The sequence below is a fragment of the Lynx canadensis genome, chromosome A2 (genome assembly GCF_007474595.2).
Source record: "Lynx canadensis isolate LIC74 chromosome A2, mLynCan4.pri.v2, whole genome shotgun sequence".
NCBI classification, from domain to species: Eukaryota; Metazoa; Chordata; class Mammalia; order Carnivora; family Felidae; genus Lynx; species Lynx canadensis.
The window spans coordinates 133-20,771 of record NC_044304.2 but is presented as its reverse complement, the minus strand read 5'-3'; the positions used below and the strand labels follow the sequence as shown (position 1 = coordinate 20,771).

The 20,639-nt window shown below is 57.9% G+C and overlaps 1 protein-coding gene across 1 annotated transcript; it reads left to right on the top strand.

The window, feature by feature from the left end:
- The first annotated feature begins 693 nt into the window (after nt 1–693).
- Nucleotides 694–20,073, top strand: MIER2 (MIER family member 2). Its single transcript, XM_030297438.2, has 10 exons — nt 694–730; nt 7,508–7,598; nt 8,765–8,907; nt 12,685–12,810; nt 13,311–13,434; nt 13,933–14,024; nt 14,531–14,600; nt 17,631–17,782; nt 18,412–18,493; nt 18,583–20,073. Exons 1-10 carry the CDS (start codon nt 722–724, stop codon nt 18,891–18,893), a joined length of 1,200 nt encoding a protein of 399 aa, XP_030153298.1. The 5' UTR covers nt 694–721; the 3' UTR covers nt 18,894–20,073.
- Nucleotides 20,074–20,639: the final 566 nt, after the last annotated feature.

Below are 20,639 nucleotides of genomic sequence, written 5' to 3'. Positions count from 1 at the left end.
TCCGAAATTTAAAATGTTGGGGCTGTCACGTTCAAACTCTGCCCCCGTGCCTAGCAAAGGTTCGGGAAGTGCATTAGGTCCACAGACATTTAATCAATAAACTAAACACAACAACTACGACTTCGGAGCCAAATGGCCCTGCGTTGAGATCCTCCCCTCTCGCCCACCCCGCCAGGACCGGCTCCCAGCACAGGGAGCCGCCTTCTCAAAGCTCGTCTTCAGGCACATTTTCGCAAGCCCCAGTCGACTCTGCGGCACACGAGGTGGGTCATCCCCGGGCCAAAAGTGCAGAAAGTTCCAGAACCACGCTGCCCAGCCTTCCATCCTGGGTCCAACACCGGCGCACGGGCGGCCCGTTTCCTCATCCCTAACTCGGGGCGCGGACAGCACTCGGCCCTGGGATCGGAAGGAGGAAATGGGACAGGGCTCCCTGCGCAGGTGTGGCTCTCAGGGATCAGCCTCCCTCCACCACAGCCCGCCGCCCAGGCGCGGCCCAGGCCGGGGTCCGGCGACGGCCCCGCGCATCCCCGTCCGCGCGCCCGCTCCGCGCTCCCCGCATAGCCAGCTCCGCGCACCTACTACGCGCCCGCCCGCGCCCCGCCCCCGGCCCCGCCCCGGCCCCGCCCGGTGCCCCCGCCTTCCCGGGCGCCGCAGCCAATGAGCGCGCGGCCCCGCATCCGGGGATCCCGGCGCGGCCGCCGCCTCCCGCGCACACACGGCCATGGCGGAGGTGAGTGAGCGGGCCGGGGGAGCCGGCCCCCCGCCCCCGCGCGCCCGCACCCCCCGCCCCTGGGCCCGGCCGTGCGGGGGCCCCGGGCGCGGAGACCCCTGCCCCGGGGCGCGGAGGCTGGGCGCGGGGCGCCGCGCCCGTCGGGGCCCGAGGGGCGCGGAGCTCCGTCGGCGGCCGCCCCCGGCTCTGTTCCCCCCCCCCCCCCGGTCGGCTGCCACATCGCGGGGTGCAGTGCGCATGTGCGGGCAGGGGGCGGGGGCGCGGAGTGGGGAGGGGAGGGGCGGGCCTGCGGGGAGAGGGCAGACGCGGGGTGGGGGCACGCGCCCTGCTCTCCGGCCGGGATTCCCCGGCACTCGACCCCCACCCCGCTCCCCACCCCCCTCCCCGGTTCCTCGTTCCTAGGCCCTGGACCCCCGGGGGCTCCCGGCGGCGCGCAGCCCTGCCCTCCCGGCGTTGGCCAACTTTGCGGAGTGCGCTCTCCGGGCGCGCGGTCGTGGCGCGCCGCGCTCTCCCGTCGGAACCCCGGGTGAGACCCGGCACCGCAGCCCGCTCGTGAGCCCCTCCCCCCCCCCCCCCCCTCCGTGCTGGGCACCGCGCATTCGCTCCCACCAGGTCCCGAACGGGACTCGAACTCCGACATAGGGCCCGCCCTGCGTGGCGCCGGCACCGGGGTGCGCTGGGAGGGCCTAGGGCGTCGGGGCTTCCCCCCACCCCGCCTCCCCGGCGGGCAGACCAGCCTGGCCCGGCTGCTTCAAGTTACTTCTCGGAGCCTCCTGTCTCGGGCCGTGAAGCAGGCCCACGAACCCTTCCCCGAAGTCCTTGGGGCCAGATGTGTTTTCCGATGCAGAGGTTTTCCGATTTGAGGGTTTGTGGGGTGTGGAGCTGTGAGGGCTGATCTGATAACGCCTGGGATCGTTTGGGAAAACACAGTCAGCAAGTAGTTTCAAGTCCTGTCAAACCAGGGACGGGAAACTTTCACTTTTGGGCCTTTTTTAAACTTTGGAATGTTGGATAAGACTGGGTGCACTGGTCTGCTCTTGGGGCCCTACTGAGGATTAAAGGAGACTGCAGCTGCCAGGGCTCAGTAATGTGACTCTCAGCGCGCGACGTTTTAGTCTGGGGATGCAGCCGGTTGTCAGACTCAGCACGCAACCCTCATCAAATGCGTAGCCCCGCCCCCCCCTCCCCGAGACCCAGAGAGGAGAAGGGGTCCACCCAGTGAGGCGCAGCAGGGTCGTGGGATACTCGGCATGGCTGTGGGGCCAAGGTGAGTTCTCTGTCCTGGCACGACGTGGGTAGGTGTTGTGCAGGGCGGACATGGCCATTCTCTTCCACCAGTGACCTTCTGAGGGGCAGCAACAGGCCCTGGTTTGCGCTAGAGGTGGTGTGGGTGTCTGGGTGCAAGGCGAGGCCTCACCAGCCTGTTGTGTGGGGTGGCTGGACCCGAAGGTTTCTTAGTTCTCCTTGCTTTGCATTTAGGGAAGCTGGTCTTGGGAGTCAAGGGCAGAAAAGCTAGGTGTCTCAGTGGCCTAGCGGGGTGTGGCGGTAGTGTCTTTGGGTCTGTGTGCGCTCCCGGCTCAGGGGCTGGGTCAGCCCCGCATTGGGTCAGCACTCTCGGCCTGGCAGGTGTGCTGTGGGTGGACGGGGCAGACTCCCCAGCTGGCCTCCCCTGGGAGCTGTTGGGTTTGGCTGTTGACTCTGCCTTGCCTGGTGCAAAGGCCCTAGACCCTCACAGCAGCCAGCTGCCCAGGGTGTCCCCGTCCCACGTGTTGACAGTGTGTAGTGGTGCATTTGAGTGGAATTGAGTTGGTTTCCTAGGAGAAGGTCTTTGTGTGAGATCCCCCACGTGCCTGGCTCGGTGCAAGTCCCGAGCATCTGGCCGTGAGCACAAACCTGATGGTGCCTGTCCTAAATGAAGGGCCTTAGAGTCTGGTCAGAGAGAGCCTGGTCAGTAAAGGGCCAAGAAGTGTGCAGATGTCAGAAGCGGTGAGCCACAGCCAGTCTCTGCCCAGGGGACCTGTTGCAGCGCTGGAACCTCTTAGTTCTGTGTGACCTTGGGCAGGTGACTGAATGTTTCAGAGCCTTGGTTTCCTCATCTCTGAAATGAGACCCTCCAGTCGAGAGCTCTCCCAAGATCTCAGCTCCGTGGCTTGCACGGGGAAGCTGCTGGCAATCGGCTGTGTCTAACCGGTATAGATGGCAGTTTGTAAGCTACTGGTACGTGCTTGATCGGTATTAGCCGCCTGATTGGTGTAGTTGCTGGAGTAGTTGTCAGCACCAGGAGAAAAGATGGGAGCGTTTCACACGGTCTTCCTCCTGGATATCGGTCTTTGAAAGACCCAAGTACACTTTGTCTTGTGCTTAAAACCCTCCACGCCTTTCCTTTGTCCTTAGGGTAAAGTGCATCTCCTCCCTGTGATCTCACCCCAGTGATGTGACCCTCACGGACCGCCTCCCCCCGCCCCCACTCCTTCCATTCCCTCCTGCGGCGTAATGCCCTTGGGGAGACTCCGCTGCCCTGGCGTTGTCCCAGAACCCCATCGTGTCCCCTCAGTCCTGTGGATGTCCACTCCCACTCGTTTGCTGTCCGTGTCCCCAGCTAGACGGGTGACGTGTGTGGGAGGAGACGGGCAGAACCTGTTTGTTGATGGACTGTGGTGCACCTGGCCCAGAGCACATGTTCAGTAAGCGTTGGTCAGCTGGGGGAGGGTGGCGCCCCAGCAGTCAGTGGGGAACCAGGCAGTGCAGCTGGCTGTGGGTGGAAGGTGTTCTGGGTAGCTGTCACCGTGTAAGGAATCACTTTGAAAGTCAGTTGTTTATTTGTTTATTGAAGAAAAAAATTTTAAATCTTTTATTTATTTTTGAGAGAGAGAGACAGAGCGTGAGTGGGTGAGGAGCAGAGAGACAGAGGGAGACACAGAATCCGAATCAGCTCCAGGCTCCGAGCTGTCAGCACAGAGCCCGACGCAGGGCTCGAGCCCACAGACCACGAGATCGTGACCTGAGCCGAAGCCAGACGCTTAACCACCTGAGCCACCCAGGCACCCCTGAAATTCAATTTAAAATTACAGTTGTTTCATTGCTGTCTTTTGTGGTGCTGAGGGCTGGCTGGGCTCAGCCAGGAGGTTTTCACTCAGGGTTGCTCTTGGCGGTTGCAGTGGTTGGTGGCCGGGGCTGGAGCCGACCCCCATGGAGGCAAGCTTCCTTGCTCACGTGTGGTTGGTGTTGGCTGTTGTCTGGGACACGGACACACGACCTTCATGTAGCTTGGGCTTCCTCACAGCATGGCAGCTGAATGGCTTTGCCAGAAGGTACCAGACGGAACCTGACTTGCATTTTAAGACCTAGCCTTGGAAGTCACATGGAGTGTGCCCCCGTCCCCCACCCTGCCTGAAGTCCCAGGCCCATCCAGATCCCCAGGGAAGGGGCACAGAATCCCACTTCTGGAGGGGGTGGTGTGTCAGTGTCCCAGAAGAGCTTGCGGGACGGGATGTGTGGGTGCAGCTGTTTTGCAGAGTGGAATCTGCCACGGCATCATTGTGGGTTCTGCTTGGAAGTTGTGGGAGGAGTCATACGCTGTCCCGGGAGAAGAGCTGCCCTGGCCTCCACATCTGAGCAGTCAGGGTCCCCTGAGTCAGGACTGGTGACCGTGCCTGTCCTTCCCGAGGCTGGGGTCGCCCACTCCTCTGTGATCAAGTCTTTAGAATTCCTTTTCTTCCTCCCTCCTTTCCTTGTTTTTTACCCAGAATGTCCTCCACCCACTCCCCATCCTGTTTCTTCTTCCATTTTGGCAGAGTGGAGGGCTTTGACTCTGATGGAGACATCCAGAGGGTTCTGAACAGAGGAAGTATGAACCCCTGGGAACCCCAGGGCTTGCACTGAGAGGTCAGATGTTGGGACGGGGGGAGGGAAGAGAATCCACAAAGTCAGTGTTTCTTGGTGAGTTTTGAGGAACTTGGAGTCCTCTGGAAATGAACTTGGGGATCTGAGGCCACTGAGTCCCCTGTGGGGAGCAGGGTGCTCAGAGTCCTGCCCCCTCCTTGGGGGTGGGGTGGGGTGGGAAGGAGCCTTCCAGACACTTGTCTTTGCTCCTTTGCCTGAGCTCCTCTGTCAGAGGGCAAGTCACATAAGGGCCGCATCCTTCTCAGACCCTGCACCTCAGGTCTGGACTGGGAGCAGCGTTCTGTCTGGAAAAGGAGCCGTCCACACGCTGGCCTCTCTCGGCCTGCCCATCAGAGCTCTTGGTAGCAAGAGACAGAAAGCCAGCCTAGTTGCACTGGGGGAGGCTGGACACTCATCACTGCGGAGGGTCCTAGAGGGGGTCCGTGTGATTTCAGAGGACACTTAGGGTGCGGCTGAAGGTGAAGCCCTCTGTGGCAGGCCACGCAGGCCACGGTGCTCTGTGTCCCCTGCCTGCTTCCAGCCCCCCTGCCGCGTCTCAGCTCCACCCCACTGGCTCCTTTCCCCTCTGTCTGTGCTGCCTCTGCTGCCCCGACCGGGCTCCCTAACTCCCTACTCCCTGCTCCAGCCCAGAACCTCCCAGTGCTCCCGGCAGAGGCCGTGTACCATGCTACACTTCCTCCTGGAGAAGCTGGGGCCCCGTGCCCACCAGCCCTGTGCCCCTCATTTCTGCACCACGGTCCTCGTGAGCCCCTGCCTGCTGTGCTCCGGTGCCTGTGGCTTGGCTTTGCCTACCAGCTCTCTCTCCTGGCTGTGCCGTTCCTTCATTTATGCTGCCAGGTTTTTGAAGGGCCTCGGTCGGAGTTTGTAGTCGCTCTCCTTATGTGCTGTGTGAGCTAGGGTATGTGGCTCCATCTCTCTGAGCTTCAGTCCCTTTGTTTCTCTTAGGAGGAGGGTTACACAACCTCTTGAGGTTTTCTTGAGGACTCTGAGGAAATTCTTACTAAACTGCCGTTCTAAGCTCTAAAAGTTTTATTAAATACTCCAGTCGTGTGTGTGTGTGCGCGCGCACGTACAGATGGCTTTAAGGAGGTATAATTCGTATACAGTTCGCTCGTTTTAACGTGTACAATTCAGTGGTTTTAAGTACATTCAGAGTTGTATGACCATCAGCAGTCAACTCTAGAACATTCCATCTCCCCTGAAGCAAACCCTGTCTTTATCAGCCATCACCCCTGATCTTTCCTCACCCCCGGCCCCCACGAGCCCCCTTCCTGTCCGTGGATGGGCCTGTTCTGGACGTTCACACACGTGGACTCACACCCTGTGTGGCCTCTTGTGTCTGGTTCCCTCCCTGAGCGTCGTGTGTTCAGGGTCCGTCCGCGGGGTGGCGGGTGTGGGCGCCTCGCTCCTGCTCGGGGCCAAGGGACGTTCCATTGTTCAGCTTTGGTTTGTCTGTTCATCAGCGGATGGACATTCGTGTTCTTTCCATCTTTGGCTCTCGTGAATGGTTTCACCACGAATGCTCATGTGCAAGTGTTAGTGTAGATGTGTGGTTTCTTCTCCCTTGGGTGTCTTAGGGGAAGCAGGGCTTAACCCTTTCCCTTCCCCTCTTAGGTTTTCAGGTGGGGACTTAGACTGTCAAGAGACAGATGAACAAAGGAGAAACATACACAGTTTATTAACCCAGCAGCACATGTGCCGGAGAAGTCAGATGAGTAACCCAAGGGGGTGGCTAGGGCTTGGACTTCTGAGAGCGTCTGCACAAAAGAACGATAAACTTGTATGGACTGTTACGACACAGGAGGACTTTGAGTCTGTCCAGGCAACAAGTCGTGGGAAGGTGGATGTGCAGGGAACTAGTAGAAGGTCAGGCTAGTCAGTAAGGTGTGTGTGTTCAGTGAGCTGGGTGCCCGGTCATCTTCAGTGCTAACCTGCTCCCTTCCTGGTTCGGGAGGGGAGGCACCCGCACAGTGATTTACAGAGGTCGTCCTGTGTCTGTTCTTGCTCAGTGTCTTCGTCCCAGAGTAGCCCTCACGCCAGAGTGGCACACGTTGGGGTGACACACTCTGACCCCTAGGTGTCTAGCAAGCAGTGGAACTCCTACGCCAGCTGCTCCCCAAAGTGTTGGCTCCGTTTTGCATTTCCGCCTTTGATTTGCTTTCTTCTGATGAGCATTTCTTCATGTGCTCATTGGCCGTCTGTGTATCTCTTTGAAGAAATGTCTGTTCAGATGCTTTGCCCATTTTTAAATTGGGTTATCTTTTCATTAACAAGTTGCAAGAGTTCCTTGTGTGTTCTCGACACAGGTCCTTTCTCAGCTGCATGGCTCGAAGGCCTCTCCCTGCTCTGTGGATTGCCTTCTTCAGTGATGGCCTTTCAAACAGAAAAGTTTTTCTTTAGATGAAATCCGGTTCATGTAGTTTAACTCTTGGTGCGTTATCTAAGAAGCCACGGCCTGTGTCCAGGGTAACAAAAGATGTGTTCCTGTGTTTTTCTCTAAGACTTCTATAGTTTCATAGTTTTATGTCTTGGGGCACCTGGGTGGCTCAGTCGGTTCAGTGTCCGACTCTGGCTCAGGTCATGATCTCATGGTTCGTGGGTTCGAGCCCTGCATTGGGCTCTGTGCTGTCAGTTCAGAGCCTGGAGCCTGCTTCAGATTCTGTGTCTCCCTCGCTGTCTGCCCCTCCTCATGTGATTTTTGGACTCTGTCAGTTTCTGCACAGAAGCCAGATGAGATTCCTCCCATATGAGGCCACTTCTGAGGCTGCCTGGGGAGTTGGGCTCTGACCTGAACCTGCTCCCAGGCGGGATGCAGAGATGTGCCCCAGCGGGTCCTGGGCCCACCGGGCTAACCTTGCTTCTCTTTCTCTGCAGGCCTCCTCGCTGGAGAGGCAGAGCCCTCGCGTGGCCTCCTGCCTCACTCACAGCCTGTGCCCCGGGGAGCCCAGCTTGCAGACAACAGCAGGTACATTCCTTGCCCCTTCCTTCCTCCTGCCCAGGGCCACCAGGGCCTTTGTGGTTGTGACAGACAGAGTCCCACCCAGCCTGGCAGAGCCAGACACAGTGTGCTGGCTCCCAGGGTCCAGGGACAGGTATGTAGGCGGAGTGGCCAGGGCTCTCCCCATTTTCTGGTGTGGGCAGGGCTGCCCAAGAGAGGGCCAGAGTGCCTTACTCCTGGCATGTCCCGCTGGCCTGGCAGGCACCTTAGCCAAGGCCTCGGGCTGGAGCCGCTGGCCGCAGGAAAACTGGGGGCTTTGCTGTGGGTGAGCTCCAGGGTGCTGTGCACCCCTCCCAGGCTGGCTGTTGGCCCCCTTCCCGTCCAGCCTCAGCCTTCATCGCTCCCTGGCCTGGGGGGATTGAGCTCTAGCCATTTCCTTTTGAGTTTGTTTTCTTTAAATTTGACTTACTGAAGACCAGAATGGGGAGAGAGAGAGCAATGATCACAGCCTGCTTCTTCTGGGAAAACCAGAAATCCGGTGACGTGCACCACACATTGGCCTGTGCGGGTGGCACTGGTGTTGCTCTGCCGAGGCAGCAGAAAGGACTGGCCTCGGACGGGCCTGCTGCGTGTGTCCTGCGGGCGTCCTGCCCGCGCCGTGCTGGCCCTGCAGGCCCTCGTGGGTGCGCAGTCACCTGTGCGTTTCCGGAGTTGAGGGCCCCGCCAGGCCTTCTGCTCTTCCTGCCCTCGCTCGCCTGGTGCTCATTTCTTCCCAGTGTGTGGGCTCTTGCCCACGCCCTCACCGGTGTCTGTGGTTGGGGGACCAAGCAAGCGCCCAGGAGAACACATCCCCCCAAATGTCCAGAATCCGTGTGTCCAGTTAGCCAGGTGTGTTGTTGTCTCAGGGGTCGTTCTGTTGGGAGTTCCCACGTGGTAGACTGACCATGCTGGCCACTGGTGTGCACACGCATCTGAACGTGCACGCACGTGCGCACACACACACACACACACACAGCCTTCTGCACGTGTATGCATGTACCCACACGTGCACATACCTGCAGGCTGTGGGCTTTGTCCCAGGTGACAGCGGGCCGCTGTTGTGTCCTACCCCAGCCGTCCTCAGCCTTGCACGATGGCTGGTGTGCGTGGGGTGAGGGGTGGGGAGCTCACGCAGGTGGGTGTCTCCTCCACAGTGGTGTCCATGGGCTCTGCAGACCATCAGTTCAACCTTGTTGAGATCCTGTCACAGAACTACGGCATTCGGCAGGAGTGCGACCAGGCTGCAGGAGACCCAGGGAAGCCGGAGGGAGAGTTGGAGAAGGACTTCATCTCCCAGGTGCTTGGCTGAGCTCGTCCCCCGTGCCCCTGTGTAGGGGGAGCCCCCGGGCAAGGTCACGGTTTCTTCTTTTGCTGAATTAGTCTCGAAGCTCAGATTTCACAGGGACAAGTGCTGTGTGCACATCTGTTTGCAAAGCGCCAGGCACTGTGCTAGGAGCTGAGATGGTGGGGGCCGGGCCAGACCCGGTCGTGCCTCTGGGGCTTTAGGGTTCTAGGCACAAAACCCACCGTCGTCAGACTTTTTGGCCTCAGAACCCCCTCTATGGCCTTCAAATGTTGGAGGATCTCAAGGGGTTTTGTGCGGGTTATGCAGTAAATCCATTGTTAATAGAAATAGCGTATTTTTGTGAAAATGAAAAAACAGCTTTTCCCCAACTAAAGCAAGTTGGGGAGAAGAGTGGAACCGCTTTGTGTTTCTGTAAATGCAGAAGCGGATCCGAGAGCCCAGCTACTGTCTTGAAGGCAGATGTTGATGAGCAGTGATCTGTTCTCTTGGTTGGAGTGTAAACCTAGCTTCATACACGTCTGTTCTTGGAAGAGGAGAGCGCCTTCCCAGATCGTGGTGGATATTCCTGGACGCTGCCCCCAGAGTCAGTCAGTGGTGGTTCTCTAAAGGGGATTGCAGAGGGGCTTCTGCCACATGCCCTGTGACATTCTGTGCTTGGTTGTGTCAGGACCTGTTGGTGGTGACTTGCGGTGGCTCTTTATCCTCCTCATCGTGAGGTGTTTGCAGCCTGTGCACCACAGGATCCGAGACACCCGGGGGGCTTCCGCACAAGAGATTTATTTCTGTCATAATCGTGGAGGCCAGAAGTCCGCAGCCAGGCTCAGGCGTGGTGGTTTCTGCCGAGGGCCCTCATCCTGACTTCCGGTTCATTGCCTTCTCGCTGTGTCCTTGTGCTCGTGTCGGAGCGAGGGCGGGCTGTCTGGGGCCCGTTCTCTTGAGGACCTGACCCTCTTGGATCAGGGCCCCATCCTCACGACTCATTTCCCTGTAATTCCTTGTGTAAAGGCTCATCTCCACGTGCAGTCGCATTGAGAGTTGGGGCTCTGGCATGTGCATCTTGGCGAGACACGAACATTTGGTTTGTTCAGTATCTACACTGATCTCATCAAACATCTTTCAAGTATTGGGAATTTTTTTTTTTTTTTTTAACGCAATAATCGCGGGCACTTTATGCAGTTTGGTGCTATGTATCGCTCGGTGCCAATTTGGTCTTAAGACCAAAGGCAAGTCTTCTCTTCAGAAAAGAAAACATGGAGGTTGCCTGGGTGGCTCAGTCGGTTGAGCGTCCGACTTCGGCTCAGGTCATGATCTCACGGCTCATGAGTTCGAGCCCCATGTCAGGCTCTGGGCTGACGGCTCGGAGCCTGGAGCCTGCTTCGGATTCTGTGTCTCCCTCTGTCTCTGTCCCTCCTCTGCTCACACTGTGTCTGTCTCTTTCTGAAAAATAAACAAACATAAAAAAGTTAAAAACAAAACAAAAAAGAAAACATGGGTACCTGGGGGGCTCAGTCGGTTAAACATCTGACTGTTGACTTTGGCTCAGGTCATGATCTCAAGATTCCTGGGCTTGAGCCCCACATTGGGGCTCTGCACTCACAGCTAGAGCCTGCTTGGGATTCTCTCTCTCTCTCTCTCTCTCTCTCCCTCCCTCCCTCCCTCCCTCCCTCTCTCTCCCTGTGTGTGTCCCTCTCCTTTCCATGCTCTGTCTCTCTCAAAAATAAATAAATAAACATTAAAGAAAAAAACAAAAGTTTAACGTGAATTTAAAACTTCTCGGGGCGCCTGGGTGGCGCAGTCGGTTAAGCGTCCGACTTCAGCCAGGTCACGATCTCGCGGTCCGTGAGTTCGAGCCCCGCGTCAGGCTCTGGGCTGATGGCTCAGAGCCTGGAGCCTGTTTCCGATTCTGTGTCTCCCTCTCTCTCTGCCCCTCCCCCGTTCATGCTCTGTCTCTCTCTGTCCCCAAAATAAATAAACGTTGAAAAAAAAAAATTAAAAAAAAAAAAATAAATAAAACTTCTCAAATCTAACCAAAAACTAAAGTCAGCCATTTATTACTTGAATACCTTATCTAGGTTTTCTTCAGACGTAATTCTTAAAAACTGATTAGGAAAGAATATAACATCCAAGGTAATTATGGAAACACTGCCGTTCTGTATGACCTTACCTAACGGGATCGTGAATTTGTTAGGCACACGTTGTCAGATCCAGAGTTCCCAAAATTCTAATTTTTTCCTCAGGGACCGGAGTTTCACCCTTGTAGCACATAGTTGTTTGTTTGGACGTAACGGCCAACTTGGCCCGTGTCCGAAGGCGTCTGCGCCGGGCCAGACCACTGTCACCTGCCAGCCGTGCCGTCCGGTACGAGTGCAGCGGCGAGCTCGGGACGGTGTGCGTCCGGCACGGCCGTGACCCTGGTGCTTCTGCACAAACCCTCACTGCAGGGTGTGGCAGCCACTCCGCGTGCTTCCTGTCTCCTCACGCAGCAAATTGAACCACGGCTGCTCAGAGGGAGAGTTGATGAAATCAGTGATTTTGTACAGGATATTCTGGAGCGAGAATGGCACGTTTACAGCTGAGTGGGTGGTGGGAGGTGCCCACGCTAACCGCTCTCACACCCTGTGCTCCTGCCTCGACCGGAGGGTGCTGTGCCCCACCGTTGGCTCGCTCCCTTGGCACCAGCGCCAGCACAGCGAGAGCCGGAAGTCACGTCCTATTACCGTGAAAGTTGCCGTGCCTCTGGGACCCCCGGGGGTCTTTGGGCCACTGTGTTAATCCCCCAACAAATGCACGGTTGGAAACTGTGGTGGAGGTAGCGAATGTCCCTGTCAGTGGGGTCCCGTGAGGGTGGAAGGGGGACCTCGGAGTCAGTTGGGAGGGGGCTGGGCACAAGTTGGGTGTTCTTCCACGTGGACTTGAGCCCCCCGGGGTGAGGGCAGGGCAGGAACTGGGGTACAGGGGAGGCAGGCATCTTGAGAGAATGAGAGGGAGGTCCAGGGAGCTGGAGGCTGGCTGTGACCCGCAGGGTCAGGGCGCAGTGTGGCTGGACAACACTGGCTTCAGGAGCAGACAGGTGGGTGTGAGGAACAGCGACCAGCACTAGAGAGGAAGGCAGTGGTAGTTTTGTCTCTTCCTTCCCAGTCATCAAATGTTTCATTCCTGTTTCTTGTCCTGTTGCATTGGCGTGTAGTGTCTTACGGTGGGCTTGAGCCTCCCTTCGTGTTCAGATGGGATGGGGTTGCTCTGGTGGCTCGTTACCAACCCCTTGAGGGCTCACGGCACCTCTGTTACATTGATGAGGCAGACATCTGTCTACTTAGCATCTTGAGTTGTCGTTGTAGTTGTTGTTTTGGTTTTTTCAATCAGAAGCAGATGTTGGATTTTCCCAGATGTTTCTTTCATGTTTATCAAGATGGTCTTGTTTTTCCCCGTCTGATTTATTGACATCATAAGTTGTGAGGGTAGATTTACAGGTATCGAGCCATCCTTGCATTGTTGGAGTTAAGCCTGGGCAGTGCCATGAGGATGGAGAGGCCAATCCTGGCCCCACCCTTCAAGGCTGGTGACCTTGGGCAAATAGCTGACTTCTCTGGGAACAGGTGTCTTGTCCCTGCATCTGTTGGGGGTCGTAAGGGAGTCTTTGGTTGAAGGACTGGGCCTGGGGTCTGGCTGGAGTTAGCTGCTGTGAGTGTGACGAGGTGGTTCTGCTTGTGGTGGCCAACGTGGCTCAGAACCCCGAGCAGCCTCCTGACTCAGCCCTGGCCCCTGCAGAGCAGCGACATGCCCCTTGATGAACTGCTTGCCCTCTATGGCTATGAAGCGTCAGACCCCATCTCGGAGCGGGAGAGCGAGGGCAGTGACACCACAGCCAATCTCCCTGACATGACCCTGGACAAGGTGAGTGGACTGGGAGCAGGGTTCAGGGAGGACAGGCGAGAAGGCCCTGGCGCTCACAGATGTGCTGTCGCGGCATCAGGCCAGGCCTACTGCTTAAAGAGCCCTGTCTGTTCCCCCGCCCCACTCCCCAGAGTCAGAGCTGATTCAGTGGCTGTGGCTTCCCACCCATGGCTCGGGTGGCCACGGGCAGGGGCTAGAGAAGGGGCCGAGTGGAGACTGGTGTGGAGAAATGCCCTTGGGCCGGGCCCTCTGGGGCAGGTGTCAGGAGGGAGGGGCTCTGCTGACCCTGGGTGTAAGGAGTGGTCCCCTTGCCGGCCTGTCCTTGTGCCTGGTCCCTTCATCTTCAGAGCGGAAGGAACCACCCACGGGCGCTCTCGGGGCGTTTCCAGCGTGAGGCTGCTGCTGGTAGTCGCTGAGTTAGCGCGGTCACTTGTTATTAAGTGTCATCTCGAGGTTGTTGAAACAAACCACAAAAACGTTCTTTGCTTTCTTGTTAAAAGGAACAAATAGCGAAGGATTTGCTTTCAGGGGAAGAAGAGGAAGAGACACAGTCCTCGGCTGACGACCTTACCCCGTCCGTGACCTCCCATGAGGCCTCCGATCTGTTTCCTAACCGGAGTGGACGTAGGTGTCCCGCCCGCTCCTGCACTGTCCTTGGGGGCGGGCCGCGCACAGCTCTGGTGATGCAGGGGAAGGGGCCCCGGGATGCTGGGGATCGAGGACTTGTGCACGGATGTCTGTTGCACCTGGATGTGTCCCGATCTCAGTCTGAGCTCCTCAGGGGCTCCGGTCTCCTTGCCTGTGAGCTGACACGAATGGCTTTGGTTTACGTGAGGAGGGAATGTGCGGGTTCTTGTAGCTGACAGCCCGTCCCCTCGACTCTGCCTGCCTGTGAGGCCTGGCAGTGTGAGGTGCCTCCTGAGTCCCCTGTCCTGTGCCCTGTGCCCATCTCACACCCATCGCCTCTCCAGGGTCAGGCTCCTTTTCTGGAAGGGCGAAGTTTGGGGTCAGGTGGATGGAGAGTCGGGGGGAAGTGCAGGCAGTGGCCCTCCAGGGCCCACTAGCCAGTTAGGCCACTCAGACTGCCGTGGGCGCGACTCAGCTGTTCCCCTTTCCCCAAAGCCTGCTTCCTGGCTGACGGAGACAAAGAGCCTGGCTCCTCCACCTCGTCCGACACAGAGGAGGACCCTCTTCCTGCCAACAAGTGTAAGAAGGTGAGTGGCTCTGACCCAGCGGTGCCTTGAACCTGGATCTGTGCCCCTTGGGGGCAAGGCTGAGCACGTGGTTTCTGAGAGGGGAGCTGGGCTGCGGCCTGACCGTGCTGTTGGGGACTGAGACTCACACCTGCTGCTCTTGTCCCCATCATGTGGCCTGAGGACCTGTCCCCGGAGTCCTGTCCCTGTGATGTGGCCCAAGGTCCTGTCCTGGAGGTCCTTCTGGGGCCTTCAGACTGGACCTCAGAACCCTTGGGTCTTTGAGCCTCCCGCCCCGGCCACATGACAGCTATAGCAGACAGATGGATAAGTGGATGTAGACAGAGTCACTCACACGCACACACATCCACCTCTGCCTCTTGTGCTCAAGATCACAGGACTTGGTATCTGTGGGCAGATTGCACAGATGAGCCCTGGGCTCTAGGCAGCCACCCAGGGGCCCATGTCATCACCTTGTGGCCTGGCCTCCCATCATCCCTGAGTGTCCTGGGCCTTTGCCTTTGCAGGAGATCATGGTTGGGCCTCAGTTCCAAGCTGACCTCAGCAGCCTGCACTTGGACCGCCATGGTGAGAAAAGTAAGTGAGGCCCGGTGAGTGTGGGCTACAGGGAGGAGAAGAGAGGAGAGCCCTAGTCCAGTCAGGAACGAACCTGCTGCATGCCTTCTTGGTGGGGGGATCTGAGGGGCCAGGCTCAGGCCAGGTGCCCCCTGCACCACCCTGAGCTTGTAGGACACTTGGGGCCAAGGCCAGGGCAGGAAGAGGTGGGCCAGTTGACGCCCCATCCCTGCTCACTGTCCTTCCAGCTTAGTGCTGTGTGGTCCTGCCACCCTGTGCAGCTGGTACCCCTCTGCTGCCCTCGGCTCACCCCTTCTGCCCCTTTCCTCCCTGCCCAGGTCACTGTCCTCGTCTCTCTGGGCATGCACACCTTTCCCCGCCTGGCCCTTCATGTGTCTGGACCTTGTCCCAAGTGTCCTCCAGAGACTAGGGTCTCTGTGCCTTGCACTGTTCCCCCTAGAACATGGGGTGAGGCTCAGGATGCTCGCCGTCCCGGACCTGATGTCTGTCTGTCCCCGATCCCCCTAGAACATGGGATGAGGCTTGTTGTGTTTCCAGATAGGCGTTGACACCTCGAGCTGTAGGTGAAGAAAATGGGACGTGAAGTCACCTGGCTATTGGCCTGAGTCTTGTTTTCCGGGCCCCAAAGCCCCTGTGAGCCTGGGGCTGGCACTCATGGCCAGGGGTCTTTCCCAGGATGATTCAGCAGCTGAGATTGGCGGAGAGACGGGGCAGGCAGGGGAGATGTCAGGGGCTCTGGCTGGTGGCTGGGATGTGGGCTTGGTGGCACGTGGTTGCTGCACCATAAGCAGTTTGGGTAAAGGAGGGGCCGGGAAAGCTCAGGTCGGCTGGGTCACAGGGAGGTCAGGTGGAGGTCAGTCTGTGAGAGAACCCGAGACTGTCCGCCAGAAAGAGGCACCAGTGCGCACTCCTTAGCTACACCCTTGGAGGGTCTTGAGGACGGGTGGACCCCAGTCTGGAACCGCAGCCTCGTAGCGTCTGGGCTTCGGGCCTTTTCCTCTTCTGCAAGCCGGCCCTTGACCCCGAGGGGCTGGGAGCTGGCATCTCCCTTTGTGCTGCACCCGAGAAGAACCTCGATTGCGCTGTGCCCTGTTTCCTTGTGTGGACGGACCGCATGGCCCATCTCTTCTATTGTTGGTCGATAGCTACGGCTGGCACGTGTGGCCGCGAACGTGTACGTGTGTGTCTCTCTCTTCCCGGACAGATGGCTGGGAGCTGCACTGTCGGCTCATGTTTTGGTCAGGAGACACTTGTCAGGGGCCCCTCCGGCGACGTTCCGCGTCCCTGTGCACACGTGACAATGTGATGTTGACTGGAGCCCTCCTAGCGGGTGTGGAGGGCCGTCTCTTTGTGGCTGTAATTGGCGTTTCTCTGAGGGCGAACACGTTTACTGGCCGTTGCGTCTGTTGTGAGGCACCTGCTCAAGGCTTTTCCCCTCTTTCAAACCCGTGTGCCTCTCTCTCTCATTTGTGGCAGTCCCTCCTGCGCTCCGGGTACGAGTCTGTCATCTGCCGCGTGTGCCGCCACGGTCCCTCCCGGGAGGCAGCGGCCAAGCTTTCACTCTGCCCATAGTGTGTGTGCCGGTGAGAAGTTTCTGTGCAAGACGTTCTGCTTTGTTTCCCTGCTGCACAGAAAGCCGAGGTTTGGCTTCATGTCCAGGGTGTGGTTGGAGGTGTGGGTCAGGACTGCTTTAACCCATGTGGTGTGCCGCTGTTCCAGCACCGCTTCTGGAATGGTCCGCTGCTGCCCTGCCGGTCTCTCTAGCGGGACCCTGGCCATCAGCACGCTGTCTTACTGTTGCCGCTCAGAGGAAGTGGGAGACGACGCCAGGCCTCCACCCTCTGGAGCCTTGTTGTCCACACAAGTTGTGCACAGCTTGTCAGCTGCCTCAAGATGCCTGCCAGGACTGTGATCAGAGGTGCCCTGGACCCTGAAATGAACTTGTGCAGAATTGATCTTTGTGGTATTGACACTCGCCGTCCACACGTGTGGTTCCCTCTCGAACCCCAGCGGGGCCAGCCGTGGTTTTGCAGCAGTCCTGTGCATACTTTGTGCTCCTATTTGTGCTGCTTTACGAGAGGTTTTCAGAAGTTTCATCTGTACTTGATTTCTGTCAGTAGAAGTGCAGTTTGTTTTAGTTGATCTTGTGCGGAGTGACTTTGCTAAGCTCATTTACCAACTTTAATGTTTTGTAGGTTCTTTTGTATTTTCTTAGGTATTCAGTGGCATAACTTGTGATGGCTTTCTTTCTTCGCGATCTTCGTATTTTTATTTTTTTTCCTTGCTTTGTTGTACTGGTTTTTCCTCTAGGATCTAGAGGTGATAGAGGACGTTTTTCTCTTGTTCCCAAAGTTGGGGGACGTGTTCAGTAACCCCTTTAGTATGCTGTTGGCTCTAAGCTTCTGTAGGTGCTCTGTATTGGATAAGGCGCCTGTGGGGCTCAGTCGGTTACGTGTCCAGCTCTTGGTTTCAGCTCAGGTCATGATCTCATGGTTCATGAGTTCGAGCCCTGTGTTGCACTCTGTGCTGACAGTGTAGAGCCTGGAGCCTGCTTGGGATTCTCTCCCTCCTCTCTCTCTGCCCTTCCTCACTTGCGCTCATGCTCTCTCAAAAAATAAATAAACAAACAAACATAATTTTATCTGTAGAGGAGAAAGTTCCCTCCTGTTAGTAGCTGACAGTTCTTACCATGAACGAGTTGGACTCGTGTCAAGTATTTTTTCTGAGTCTCTTGAGATGGTCGTTTTTTTTTCCATCCTGTTCAGGTAATGCTTTATATTGATAGATTTTCAAACATTAAACCAACCTCGCATTCTGGAGTAAACGCTAGTTGGTCGTGAAATAGTATCTTTAGATATCTGTGTGTACGGTCTTCGTTGTGGAAGAACCAGGGGAGTCCCCTGGAAGGAGCTGAGATGGCCTGCCCTGACAGGTGCTTCTGACGGGGCCGCTGGAAGAGGGGCGCGTGAGCTCCGGAGGTGGGTGCAGGCCGCGTGCCTGTGATGTGACCCTGGCTCTCCTTCTCCACAGTCTATGAGAATGACGACCAGCTGCTCTGGGACCCCAACGTCCTCCCTGAGAGGGAGGTGGAGGAGTTCCTGTACCGGGCAGTGAAGCGCAGGTGGCACGAGATGGCTGGGTCTCAGCTCCCGGAGGGAGAAACGGTGAAAGACAGCGAGCAGGTGGGGCTGCCACAGGGGCGCAGAGGGCGGTGGCGCTGTAGCACCCTGAGTCAGAGGGCAGGGCCCACGCAAGGGCGGGAGGGGGTTTGGGAGGTGCGCCAGTGTGGTCGTGTGATGGTGGCAAATTGAAATGAAAAACAACTTGTCAAGGGGGAAATGATGGTATAAACACCCCAATATCCCTACCCCGGTGGCGGTGTAAACGTCCCTGACATTCCCCACCCCGGTGGGGATGTGAGCGCTCCCGGTATCCCCACCCCGATGGTGGTCTGAATGCCCCCTGATGTCGTCCCCCCCCCCCCCCCCAGTGGTGGTGTGAACGTCCCTGACATTCCCCACCCCGGTGGGGGTGTGAGTGCTCCCGGTATCCCCACCATGATGGGGGTGTGAGTGCTCCCGATATCCCCACCCTGGTGACGGTGTGAACGTCCCTGACATTCCCCACCCCGGTGGTGGTGTGAGCGCTCCCGGTATCCCTGCCCTGGTGGGGGTCTGAATGCCCCCTGATGTTGTCTCCCCCCCCCCCCCCCCCACCCCGTGGTGGTGTGAACGTCCCTGGCTGTTACTCCGGGGTGGGTTGGGTGGGATGAAGCGGGCAGGTTGGAAGAGTGAGCGTGGCTTCCCCCCAGGCACTTTATGAGCTGGTGAAATGCAATTTCAACGCAGAGGAGGCTCTGCGGAGGCTGCGATTCAACGTGAAGGTGATCCGAGGTGAGCGTGCAGCGCCAGCTCTTCCCGCTCTCTCTGTTGTCACGTCCTGGGCACTGCTGATGCCGTTGTGCCCTCCCTCCTGCTTGCAGATGGGTTCTGTGCTTGGAGCGAGGAGGAGTGCAGGAACTTTGAGCATGGCTTCCGAGTGCACGGGAAGAACTTCCACCTGATCCAGGCCAACAAGGTGAGGGTGTGGCCTGCCCTGCTCCCGCCGGGGCTCCACCAGCTACGCCTTGGGGCTGCGAGCGGCTTGGGAGCCCAGGCACGTCGCCTTCACCCCCCAGCGAGCTTGAGACTCACCAGGCCCAGGGCGGGCCCCTCTGAGCCGTGGCTGACGCCCTGTCGCCTGCCTCTGGCTTGCCACACGTCCCTTGATGTCTTGCTCTGGTTCCTCTGCTGACGTTTGCTGGGCCACCTTCCGGTCCCCAAGAGAAGGCTCCAGTTTGGGGAGAGACATTGCCTCGAGGTGGACTCTAGCAGTCTTGTCTGCTCGCGATTCCTCGGTACTGCCCTGCTGTTCCTTGAAGTAGAGCCTGTTGGTTGGTGTGTTGCCCACCCCCAGCCTGGACTCCACCCTCCGCCGCTTGCCTTGCGGTCTGAGGGTCTCTGCTTTCCTCAGAGGACCCACCCACGGCAAACACTCATGACCAGGGGCACAGCCGAGTGCCAGGTTCCCCTGCCTCCCCGCCCCCCCAGGCCTGGGTCTCTGCTGGTCCCTGCATATCCCTCGGTGATGCCATCTGCCCGTGGCTTCGTGCGTCATGACTCCCAGATTGACCTCTTGGCAGAGCCTTGGCCCCTCTGGTGTGCAGCCTGGGGGACATCTACCTGGGCACATGCCTGTGGCTCCGTCTCACCGTGGCTCCCCCACCTCACCTGTCATCCAGTCTGCTGTCCTCTGTCTAGGGCTACTAGTGTGGCTCCTTCCCGCTGCTCATGGGGACGTATGTAGTAGAGAAGGGCCTGGCTGAGGCCAGGCTCGCATTCAGGCCTCGGCGTCTTCTCCCGGGAGGTTGGAGTGAATGAGGTGCCTGCTGGGGGCCAGGGGCCTGTGGAGAGTCAGGGGGCTGATGGTGCTCAGCTGACCATGCCCAGCGCTGTGACAGGCAGTGCTTGATTCTCTTGTCACATCTGTGCCCTGTGGCCTGATGCAGCTCTCTGCTCACTGCGTTTTCACCACAGCCCAGGCCGCTTTCATAAGCACGGCACTGTCGGCACAGTGCCGTTGTTTCCTTTGCGTGCCGTCAGCCACGTGCCTGCCCACCCTGGTTACGGCTGTGGCCTCCTTCTCCGGGCACTTCCGGTTTTTGCTGGAGCTGGCCCCAGGGAGATTGCACAGGACTTCATCCCCTGGCAAGATGGGTGTGCGAAGGGGTCTCACTGAGAAGATGAGACCATCTACGTGTGTCCCTGTCCCTGCTGGTTTCCAGACTCGTCCTGGGCACCAGTGTCTGGTCCCTCATCTTGGCCAACAGTGGTGTGGACTCTGGTGCCATTGCCCTCTGCAGGCACAGCCCTGGGCTTGCCGTGGGCTGGTCCTCCAAAGTGGGAAGATGCCCTGTGTTGTCAAGAGAGGGTTTTTTTTTTTTTTTTAATTTTTTTTCAACGTTTATTTATTTTTGGGACAGAGAGAGACAGAGCATGAACGGGGGAGGGGCAGAGAGAGAGGGAGACACAGCATCGGAAACAGGCTCCAGGCTCTGAGCCATCAGCCCAGAGCCCGACGCGGGGCTCGAACTCACGGACCGCGAGATCGTGACCTGGCTGAAGTCGGACACTTAACCGACTGCGCCACCCAGGCGCCCCAAGAGAGGGTTTTTAAACATTTGTTTCTAACGCAAGTACAGTTGGCACGTGATACCGTATTGGTTTTGGGTTGGACAGTTCTGTGTGTCAGTCAGCGCTCACCCCAGTAACATAGTCGCTTTCTGTTGCTCTGTGACCTTGTTACACTTCGTTGACCATGTTCCCTGGGTTGTACATTTCATTCCTGTGACTTTTCTTCCCCACAAGAGGTTTTGTAAGTGGAGGGTCCAGCTCCCCGCCAGACATATTTGTGTGCTTCCCTTCCCGGGATACCATACACACAAAGTTATTTTCGCTTTTCCCTGTTGTGTTGTTGAGCTGGGTTCACGAACCCGTGGCG

What these genes read in the sequence shown, in the direction of transcription:
- MIER2 (XM_030297438.2), top strand. An exon ending in CAGCTTGCAGACAACAGCAG is followed by an intron (nt 7,599 to 8,764) that starts GTACATTCCTTG and finishes TCTCCTCCACAG; the next exon opens with TGGTGTCCATGGGCTCTGCA. An exon ending in CTGCCAACAAGTGTAAGAAG is followed by an intron (nt 14,025 to 14,530) that starts GTGAGTGGCTCT and finishes TTGCCTTTGCAG; the next exon opens with GAGATCATGGTTGGGCCTCA.